This window comes from Symphalangus syndactylus, chromosome X (assembly GCF_028878055.3).
Source record: "Symphalangus syndactylus isolate Jambi chromosome X, NHGRI_mSymSyn1-v2.1_pri, whole genome shotgun sequence".
Taxonomy (NCBI): Eukaryota; Metazoa; Chordata; class Mammalia; order Primates; family Hylobatidae; genus Symphalangus; species Symphalangus syndactylus.
Window position 1 is genome coordinate 76,434,496 of NC_072447.2, and position 10,732 is coordinate 76,445,227.

General features: G+C 55.5%; 1 protein-coding gene across 4 annotated transcripts in view; it reads left to right on the forward strand.

Annotated features, from left to right (window-relative positions):
* The window catches only part of STARD8 (StAR related lipid transfer domain containing 8), a 32,483-nt gene extending 22,356 nt beyond the window's left edge, over positions 1-10,127 (forward strand). For 2 of the 4 annotated variants that reach the window (XM_063634796.1, XM_055268412.2), the window contains 11 exons: positions 517-580; positions 1,365-2,782; positions 3,321-3,551; positions 4,437-4,596; positions 5,097-5,295; positions 5,717-5,927; positions 6,228-6,342; positions 6,599-6,823; positions 7,805-8,022; positions 8,123-8,299; positions 8,498-10,127. In XM_063634796.1, coding sequence (XP_063490866.1) covers positions 524-580; positions 1,365-2,782; positions 3,321-3,551; positions 4,437-4,596; positions 5,097-5,295; positions 5,717-5,927; positions 6,228-6,342; positions 6,599-6,823; positions 7,805-8,022; positions 8,123-8,299; positions 8,498-8,615 — 3,129 coding nt within the window. In that variant the 5' untranslated portion in view covers positions 517-523 and the 3' untranslated portion in view covers positions 8,616-10,127. Of the gene's footprint in view, positions 1-516; positions 581-1,352; positions 2,783-3,320; positions 3,552-4,436; positions 4,597-5,096; positions 5,296-5,716; positions 5,928-6,227; positions 6,343-6,598; positions 6,824-7,804; positions 8,023-8,122; positions 8,300-8,497 lie in introns of all 4 variants that reach the window. The other 2 variants (XM_055268414.2, XM_055268413.2) reach the window with 2 other exon arrangements.
* The last annotated feature ends 605 nt before the right edge of the window (positions 10,128-10,732 follow it).

Consider the following 10,732-nt stretch of genomic DNA (forward strand, 5'->3'; position numbering starts at 1 on the left):
AGCCTAAGGATAAAAATGCAAAGACTTTTTAGCATACCACCCAAAGCCCTTTGCGAGCTGCCTCATTAGCCTTAGGCCCATTGGTCTCACGCCTACACCGGTCTGTTTGCTGACTGTATACCTACAGTGTCCTGTGTAAACTTGGGTAAGAGTCCCTGTTTCTGTCACCCTCAAAATCCCATTTGCATTCTCCAGGAAGCCTTCTCTGACTGCATCCCTCCTTCATGGAAGTTGCTTGTCTCTCCCTGTGTTTGTCTGCTGTGCCTTCTGTCTGCTCTGTCTTTGAACATGTCCCATTTCTGTAGGGTTTATTTCCACTCTCTGTGTAAGCTCCTGGAGGGCAGAGGCCATAATCTTCCCAGCATTGTGTGTGTCTGGTTCTTAAACCTTCACGAATATTGGAGCTCGCGAGAAGTTTTGATGGCTTGGGCATGTGAAGTGGCGGATGCATCTTCGTAGGCTCTGCCAGGCTTTGGGGATGGGGATCCTTGGTTGGACACTTCCATTTTGTTACAGGAGGCTGATGACCTTGAATAATTGTGCCTCGATGAAACTGGAGGTTCATTTTCAAAGCAAGCAGGTGAGTCATGGCAAAGGGTGGGTCTGTGGTCTTGTGGTGCCATAAGGAAACCCAGGGCATACATAAACCATTTGTAAAACTAGCTCCAGTATCCCAGGAGTCTGAGATGTCCAGAGCAGTGCCCTTCCCCAGCTAGGGGTAGAGATGGAGGAGATCTATGACCCCATTCTTTCCTGCGAACTCACTTTCTTGCTTTTTTTTTTTTTTCTGGGGCTTTCTATACCAGAGTCCTGTAGTCAGGTGGGGCAGCCAAGTGACCAAAGCCCTGGGCTGTGAGACAGGAGGCCCATGGGGCCTGGTCTCAGCTCTGCCACTGATTACTGAGGGACTAAAGGGAAACCTCTTCCCTTCTGGGCCTCAGTTTCCCCATTTTGCAAAGAAGGAGATGAACTAGAAAATCTCCAATTCCATCCAGCTCTGTTGTGATTCTAATCTGAGACTACAGCCTAGAGCTTGGGAAGGTCTGTCACTGACTTAATGTATGTCATTGACCTTGGGCAAGTGGCTTCTGGTTTGTAGGTTTATTTCCCTATCTGTAAAATTGGAAGGGGGGTTAGATTAATTAGTTGACCATTACCATTACTATACATCTGGGCTCTGTCTGTGACTGCTGGCTTCCTCTGGCACTCCCCGAGCTAGCTCTCCCCACCTAGGCCATGTTCTCAGCCAGAAAGCAGGGCCCTTCACCTCAGAGTCCCCCAAGAGTTTGGAAGCAGAGAGTGGAGTACAAGCAAGGACTTGTGGCCTGGGCTTCTCTGACCTGACCCTGCAGTGCCTTTCCCAGAATGAAGACTCAGAAGAGGAAGAGCAGTGTACCATCAGTAGCCACTGGGCCTTCCAGCAGGAAAGGAAGTGCTGGTCTCCTATGGGGTCCTCTGATCTGTTGGCCCCACCGAGCCCTGGCCTGCCAGTGACCTCAAGCTGTGAGAGCGTCCTCACTGAGCTTAGCGCCACCTCTCTGCCAGTCATCACCGTGAGCCTACCACCTGAGCCAGCAGACTTGCCCTTGCCAGGCCGTGCCCCCAGCTCAAGTGACCGGCCCCTCCTCAGCCCCACCCAGGGCCAGGAGGGTCCCCAGGACAAAGCCAAGAAGCGCCATCGTAACCGTAGCTTCCTCAAGCACCTTGAGTCTCTGAGGCGGAAAGAAAAGAGTGGCAGCCAGCAAGCAGAGCCCGAGAGTAGTCCAGCCACCTCAGAGAAGGTCTCCAAAGCCTCATCATTCCGCAGTTGTCGTGGCTTCCTCTCAGCCGGATTTTACAGGGCCAAGAACTGGGCCGCCACCTCAGCCGGTGGCAGTGGTGCCAACACTCGGAAGGCCTGGGAGGCCTGGCCTGTGGCCTCATTCCGGCATCCTCAGCGGACACACCGGGGTGATTGCCTGGTGCACGTGCCTGGAGACCACAAACCAGGCACATTCCCTCGCTCCCTGTCCATTGAGAGCCTGTGTCCTGAGGACGGACACCGCCTGGCAGACTGGCAGCCAGGTAGGCGGTGGGGCTGTGAGGGGCGCCGGGGCTCCTGTGGCTCAACGGGCAGCCATGCCAGCACGTATGACAACTTGCCTGAGCTGTACCCGGCTGAGCCTGTAATGGTTGGGGCCGAGGCTGAAGATGAAGATGATGAGGAGAGTGGGGGCAGCTATGCTCACCTAGATGACATCCTCCAGCACGTGTGGGGGCTACAGCAACGAGTAGAGCTGTGGTCTCGGGCCATGTACCCAGACCTGGGACCTGGAGATGAGGAAGAGGAGGAGGCCGCTTCATCAGTAGAAATAGCCACAGTTGAGGTCAAATGCCAAGCTGAGGCTCTCAGCCAGATGGAGATTCCGGCCCATGGAGAGTCCCCAGCCTGGGCCCAGGCTGAAGTCCAGCCAGCAGTCCTGGCTGCGGCTCAGGCTTCAGCTGAGGCTGAGCCATTGGCACAAGAAGAGGCTGAGGCCCCGGTCCCAGCCCCGGCCCCGGCCCCAGCCCAGGACAGTAAGCAGGAGGCACAATCAGGCGGGGAACCCACCTTTGCCTCTAGCCTGTCTGTGGAAGAAGGACACTCCATTTCTGACACTGTGGCCTCCTCCAGCGAACTTGACAGTAGTGGGAACTCCATGAATGAGGCTGAGGCTGCGGGGCCCCTGGCGGGACTCCAGGCATCAATGCCCCGTGAACGGCGCGATTCAGGTGTTGGGGCCTCACTTACCAGACCCTGCAGGTGAGAGTTTGAGTTGGGATGGGGTGGACGCAGGGTCTCCTGTTCTCTCTCTGTCTCTGAAGCTGATTTCGCAGTCATGAGGCCCGGGGCTAAGTGCTTGGGGGCTGCGTTATCCCCTCACAGCCAGCTCAGGAGAGAGAGTACAGGACTTGGGAATCCAGAAATTTAGGTCCAGAACCTGCCTGTGCTGTGGCCTTGAGGAAATGATGCTCTTCTCTTTGGGCCTCAGTTTCCTCATCTGTAAAGTGAGGGAGGATGGAGGAGATGGTCTCTGGTCCCCAGCTTTGCCCATTCAGGGTTTCTTGGAGCAGCCCCTCCACGGTAGTCTTGAATGGGCAGGGGGCTTCACTGCTTATTGGCACTAGATGGGCCTGAGCTCTGTGCCACCCTCCCCAAGAACTTCTCGGCCCCCAAGAAGCTGAGTCCAAGCTTTTTCCACTCTGGGGCCTCAGCAGCAGCGCTGAAAGTGGTCCCAGATCCCTGCATTTTTTCTTTGGGGAGAAAAAAGGGGACCACAATAACACACACCTTTTCTAAGATTTAGCCAAACCTGCTCCTCTGGGCTTCTCCACCCCTCTCACCGCCCCCCCACCAGGAAGCTCCGCTGGCATAGCTTCCAGAACTCCCATCGGCCCAGCCTCAACTCAGAGTCGCTGGAGATCAACCGGCAGTTTGCAGGCCAGATCAACCTCCTGCACAAGGGCTCGCTGCTGCGGCTTACCGCCTTCATGGAGAAGTACACTGTGCCCCACAAGCAGGGCTGGGTCTGGTGAGTGGCTCCTGGGCCATGGACGGTGGGGAACTGTTGACTCAGGTCCACGGCCCCAGGCAGGGTCAGCCCAGGAGGTGGGTGCAGGCAGGCAGGGCCCACAGGCCAGGGGACCAGTGTGATATGCCAGGAGGCTGGAGGGGCTTGGTGAGGCTGGGTATGGGGCAGAGGACCTGAGGTCCTCCAGCTGTATCTTCTCCATCCCAACCTCCGTGCTGCCACTAGTGGGATTGTCCTAAAATGCAGCTGTGGTTGTCACTCTCCAGATAAACACTTTTCTCTGGCTCCCCATTGTCCAGATTCCCTCCCACCGTGACTCCTTCCTGTTCTGGTCCCGCACCGTCCTTCTGGCTCTTTAGCCTACCACTCCTAAGCAACCCCACCTTACAGACCAGTGGGACCAGTCATCCTTCCGTGAACGTGCTATGATCTTTTTCCTGCCTCTTTGCCTTTGTTTGTGCTGTGCTCTCTGCCTGGAATGCATTTTCCCCATTTCTCCTCTGGGACAATGCCTTCTTATCCCTCAAGAGCCTGCTGACTTACCACGTCCTCTCCGAAGTCTTCCCTAACTCGCTAGGTACAGTTCCCCTCCCTCAATGGGTCTTCCCCTCCCTCAATGGGTCTTCCCCTAAGTTCTTGGCCTCCTACTGGCCACATGAGTTGTTACTGCCTGTTGACACAGTTATCTCCTTGGCCAGACTGAGAGCTCTCTGTGTTCCTCTGTGACTCCCTGGGGCTGGGCCCAAAGCAGGTGCTCGATGAGTGTTGACTCTGGGGCAGTGGTGTGTGCCTTACCCTCCTCACCCCACCTGATGCTCTGAGACTGCAGGCAGGGTCTCCAAACTGTGTCCCCCCTATCTGATCACTTGTCATTTTCCCAAACAGGTCAATGCCCAAGTTCATGAGGAGGAACAAGACCCCAGATTACCGGGGACAGCACGTATTTGGGGTGCCACCCCTCATCCACGTGCAGCGCACGGGCCAGCCACTGCCACAGAGCATTCAGCAAGCCATGCGCTACTTGCGCAGCCAGTGCCTGGACCAAGTGAGCCCTCGTGGGGCAGCCTGCGGGGAGATGGTGCAGGGGTGGGATGGTGGTGGGCACTGGGCTGAAGGCTGAGGAGCTGGGGAGAGGAACTGCTCTGGCCTTCCCCCTCACTTGGGCTGGTCCACCAGAGGCCTTTGCTGTTCTCAGCAAGGACCAGAAAGGATGAAACTACTTTCTACTGCTTAGGCCCAGCTCTGTGCTACCTTCTTTCTGGCCCAGGCTCTGTAGTCCTTATCTTCTGGGAGCCTGAATTTGCCTAGATCCACCTTTTCCTACTCATCTCCACAAAAGCATCCTTTCTCTTTTGTCCTGAAGCTGTAAAAATCCTTCTCTTTGGTTTTCCCATTTGTCGCCTACCCTGCCCCTCAGGAGGCCCGATAGGCTTTGAAGTCTCTGGGGTGGCCTAGGCTCCTGACACCCAGTCCAGGACTGGCCTCACAGTCTGCCTCCTACTCACGCATGTTTTCCTCACTCCCTCCCTCCCCTGCATGGACTAGGTAGGCATCTTCCGCAAGTCTGGGGTCAAGTCCAGGATCCAGAACCTGCGTCAAATGAATGAGACCTCGCCTGACAACGTGTGCTATGAGGGCCAGTCAGCCTACGACGTGGCTGACCTGCTAAAGCAGTATTTCCGGGACCTGCCTGAGCCCATCTTCACCAGCAAGCTCACCACCACTTTCCTCCAGATCTACCAGCGTGAGTCGCCCACTCCTACCCCCAACAACCTGCCCCATTCTCAACCTCCCTGAATCCCAGGCCTTGTGGAAGATAAACCTGGTGCAGGCACGTGTAGCTGGACCTGTGAGCTGATTGAAACAGTTACTATCTGGAGTTGGAAAGGCCCTTGCAGAGAGACCATTCTGCTTCCCCAAACCCATTATATGGAAGGGTAGACTGAGGCCCTGAGGGAAGAAAGGGGAACTACCTAAGGTTACACTGTATGTTAGTAATAAAGCTAGATCAAGCACCCAGAGACCTCACAGAACTGACCTTTTCCCTTCCCTCTCACCGCTCCCCTTGGGACTGCTGTGCCTATTGCCCCCTTGGAAGCAGGAGGCTGGCTGCTAAGGCCTCTGGGGAAGTAAAGGAAGGCTCTTCTTCCATTGCTTCCTCACAGTCCTCCCCAAAGATCAGTGGTTGGCAGCAGCACAAGCCGCCACCTTGCTGCTCCCCGATGAGAACCGAGAGGTGCTACAGACCCTGCTCTACTTCTTAAGTGACATTGCCTCTGCCGAGGAAAACCAGATGACAGCAGGCAACCTGGCAGTGTGCCTGGCGCCCTCCATCTTCCACCTTAATGTCTCTAAGAAGGATAGTCCCTCTCCCAGGTGAAATGGGGCACGGCATGTCAGGGCCGGGCCGGGTCCAGACAGTTTGGGCCCCACTGGACTTTTGGCTTTTGATGGCTGGCACTGCTGTGTCTCGGCCTCACCACAAGGAGTGAGCCTGACTCCTCAGGGGCCCTGGGCTGGTGGGATGCTGTGGAGCAGGGCCTTCCAAAAGGCAGCAGGTTGTTTTGTGGCCAGGTTTGGCAAAGTGGCTTCCTGGCAGCTAGAAGGCAGCCTGTCTGCCATCTTGTCTTGTGCCTTTGTGCCATCTCTCCTCTCACCACCTTCTGCTCCATCTAGGATCAAGAGCAAACGCAGCCTCATTGGCAGGCCAGGCCCTAGGGACCTGAGTGACAACATGGCAGCCACCCAGGGCCTGTCGCACATGATCAGTGACTGCAAGAAACTTTTCCAGGTGAGTAACCCCAGGCCATGGCGCCTACTTACCAGACCTGGGGGAACCATCAGGCCTGACTTCAGTGCCCCAAGTCAGGGATAGGACCCAATTTGATACATACCCCCCAAGCTTATACCCCCAACTCTTCCTCCACAATGTTTCTCATCTACCTTGCTGTGGTAGCTGCACCTCTCCACTGCCACGTGAACCTGACAGACCCCAGGGGGTCTCCTGCTCTCTGGAGCTGCAGCCCATTGTGTGTATGCCCTCTCAGGTGCCCCAGGACATGGTGTTGCAGCTGTGCAGCTCCTACAGTGCAGCTGAGCTCAGCCCTCCCGGCCCAGCCCTGGCTGAGCTGCGTCAGGCCCACGCTGCGGGGGTAAGCCTGAGCCTCTACATGGAAGAGAGTGTCCAGGACCTGCTGCGTGATGCTGCTGAGCGCTTCAAGGGCTGGATGAGCGTGCCAGGGCCCCAGCACACGGAGCTGGCTTGCAGGAAGGTGAGTGCCACACCACGGGTGGCTGCTATGGGGCTGGGAGAGCATGGTGCAGGCAAGGGGAGTCAGGGAACCCAAAGGAAGGAGCCGGGGAGGAGCTGCCCCCCGAGTCTCGCTGTGCCTCGGCCTGGTCCTTGGAGAATGTCAGAGAGTCAAGAAAGTACCTTAAGGAATCAAGAACCAAATGAGACCAAGGGAACTCTCTCAGGAACCGCCTGCCAGAATGACCTTCCAAAAGCCCCATTCCAGATACGATGCTGCTTTGATAACCTCAACTCCCATCTCTCCCTGCCCCTCAGTCCAGCTGAATCCTTGCATTTGCACCTTTGTGCGGTCCTGCTGCCTGGACTGCCCTGACCACAAGCATTATGTTTCTCGAGTCACCTTTAGCGACAATGGAATGTGTTCCTCCTCCATTCAGTACCTTCTGTCATGCCCCAGGATGGAGGGGATTTCTCTCTGTTCCCCTCTGGGCACTGGTCATGCTCTTTCTTGGACGTGGATTCTGAGTAAGATTGCAAGCCTGAAGTGCCCTGTGTAAAAAACGGTCATAACAAAACCTTCCATGTAGGATCAGGGTGAGTGAGAGTGCCTGGTACATACTAAAGGTTCTGTAAGTGCAGCTTTTGTTGTGCATGTGTTTTACTGCCTGTGCTAGATGGCGAGCTCCTTGACAATCACCATCTTCCTGCACCTCCGAGCACTGTGCCCATCGTGGTAGGGCCTGAGAGGCTTCTGAGAATGTGGGCCCCGTCATCTCTTTATGCTGTCTAACAGACTGAAAAGCAGACTTCCAGAAAAGAGAGAGAGACGGCAGGGAGCATGGGAGCACTGTCTCAGTCTGGCTAGGGTTAGCAGAGGAGCTCTGCAACCTACCCTATTAAGCCTCAGGCCCTGCAGTTTGAGGCCTGGACTTACTTAGGGCTGGAGTCAGAGTTCTCCAGCCCTGACAGCTGCCCCCATCCCCACTCCTGTGGCTCACAGGCACCGGACGGGCACCCCCTGCGGCTATGGAAGGTGTCCACAGAGGTGGCAGCCCCCCCAGCGGTGGTGCTGCATCGTGTTCTCCGGGAGCGGGCCCTCTGGGATGAGGATCTGCTGCGGGCGCAGGTGCTGGAAGCCCTGATGCCGGGTGTGGAGCTGTACCACTATGTCACCGACAGCATGGCACCCCATCCCTGCCGCGACTTTGTGGTGCTTCGGTGAGGGGCCGCAGCTGCTACCCTGCTGTGCTTGGGGGGCGGAGAAGTGGGGTGGAAACCAGCACTAGGAATCTGAGCCTACGTGTCCCTTCTCCAATAGGATGTGGCGCTCTGACCTGCCTCGTGGGGGTTGCCTGCTTGTCTCCCAGTCCCTGGATCCTGAGCAACCTGTGCCAGAGTCGGGTGTGCGGGCCCTCATGCTCACGTCCCAGTACCTCATGGAGCCTTGCGGCTTGGGCCGCTCTCGGCTCACACACATCTGCCGGGCTGACCTCAGGTACCAGGCCTGGGACAGCCTGCTTGACCCCCTTGGCCTTGACCCCCTCGGCCTTGACCCCCTCCCCTGCCTCTGCCCCTACTTTCTGCCCCATGCTATTGATCCCTGGGACTGGGGACAAGTCCTTTCTTCCTTCTCCCTGGTGAGGGCTCCAGGGAAAAACCCATCGTTCATGCCTGGTTTCTTCTACTTCCCTAGGGGCCGTTCTCCTGACTGGTACAACAAAGTCTTTGGGCACCTGTGTGCCATGGAAGTGGCAAAGATCCGGGACTCCTTCCCCACCCTGCAGACAGCGGGCCCTGAGACAAAGCTGTGAGCTTTGGGCTGGTCCCAGGGTGGCACCACCCAGGCCCCCTGGGCACCAAGGGATCGAGGGAGAATAAGAGCAGAGCAGCCCCCTGGGTGCCGCTGTCAGGAGCAGAGCCAGGCCCAGGTGGCTCCAGCTGCCTGTCCTGTCCCCATTCCTAAAGCTCCTCTGCACATAGAGGGGAGAAAAAGAGAATTTAGGCAACTCCACTCCCCCTTCACCCCCAACCCTGTATTCTACTCTCCTGAAAAGAGAAGAGAATCGCATGAGTAGCAAGACTGCTGCCACCAGCCACCTGCCTGTGAGGCCGCCACTTGGCCTGAAGCCTCCACAGCTCCCCGCCTGCAGGGGCAAAGAGGTCGACAGCAGTGTGTGATCCCAGCTCTCTGCCAGACTGAGAGGGCAAGCCGTCTTGTTTGCTGCAAGGATGCTTTTGAGGTTGGACAGGAGGTTCTGGTCCTGCCTTTGGGGCCAGCGCTGGCCCTGAAGTGTCTTTTTCAGAGGAATTGGACTGGAGTGGATGGGCACAGGGGTGGAGCGCAGGGCAGCCCCAGTCACCACGATCTGTTTCATTTGTGTAAATACGATGCTGAATTTTATGAGGCTGAGTTAAGAGTGGGCACTGACGGGCCCCTAATATGTGACATGACGATTTGGCATAGATTGGGATGTGAGAGTGGAGAACCTTCCTTTCTCAAGTCTTGAGATGCCAATGAAACCAGTTTTCCCTGACTTGGGTTTCACACTTTATCTACCACCCCGTGGGGTCCTGTGTAGCCTTTGGCCACGCACTGCCACTGCCCAGGCCAAGCAAAAGCAGAGTGTGGTTAAGAGACAAGGGTCTGTGTCATCATCCCTTTTGCTTATGGTAGTGGGCTAACATAACAGCCCCTTTCTCAAGCAGAGACCTGGCCCCTGGGCCAGCCAGATGGAAGGGCCTATCTTAGCCAGCTGGAGCTTAAGCCAAACCTGTTCTGTCCCACCGGCCAGCCATCTTTGCTCACATGGAAATGCAAATGCCATTCAAAGGCCACTGGTGCTTTATTTTTCTATCTGCTGAGTAAACTGAAATGAGATGGGTCCCAACCACCACTGTAATTTTCAAGCCTATTTTATTTGTACCTGTAAATACTGTACAGCTAATATATATATATATATATGTGTGTGTGTGTGTGTATGTGTGTTTACGGAGATACACACACACATATGTATGTGTATATATACACACATATATGTATGTATATATATACACACATATATGTATGTATATATATATACACACATATATGTATGTATATATATATACATACATATATATGTGCGTATATATATATATACGCACATATATATACACACGCATTTGCACAGACACACAGATATATCAATTCTCATGAGTGTATTATAAACTCTGGTGGGGGCAAGGCTCTGGAAGGCCTAAGGGGCACTTCAGATGAGAATGGAGAGGTAGGGAGCCAAGTGCAGCAGGATCCCTCAGATCAATAAAGCATTACCAGAGATGCACTTTAACTGTGTGGCTGTCTTTGCTGAGAATGGGCTAGGGACTGGGGACTGGGGTTGTGACTGAGGCTTCAGTGTTAGGGCTCAGAGCATTGAGCATTCACCCCACCCTCTGCTGAGTCCTAGCTTACTGGCAGCAGGACTTGGGTGAATCCACAGGAAGAATGGGGAGGGCCTCAGCTCTTTGGAGAGGGATTTGCGGCCAGGCATGGTGGTGGGGGGTGGGGCAGAGAAGGGGTGGAAAGTTAGCCAGAACTTGGGCAGAAGCTGCAAACCCCATCTCATGACCTGGCCACAAGCATGACCTCAGGCATCCTAGGGAGAGATGAGCCTGGCTAAGCGGCCATTCCTTCCCCTTCTAAACAGCTTGAATGAAGAGTGAAGTCCCAGCCCCAGGAGGCTTAGGGGGCCCTGTGCCACCTGTAAGCCAACCTAAGAGGTCGGAGTGCCTTAAGGCAGCCTCTGGTCTGGCTCCAGTGACCAGCAAAGCCCAGGGGGCTAGAGAGACCCTCTCATCTGGACTTCCCCAAAGGAAGGGGCTTTCCTCTACCATGTTATATGGCCATAAAATTCCCAGGCTCCAAAGAACAGCTAGAGAAAGTCCAGGC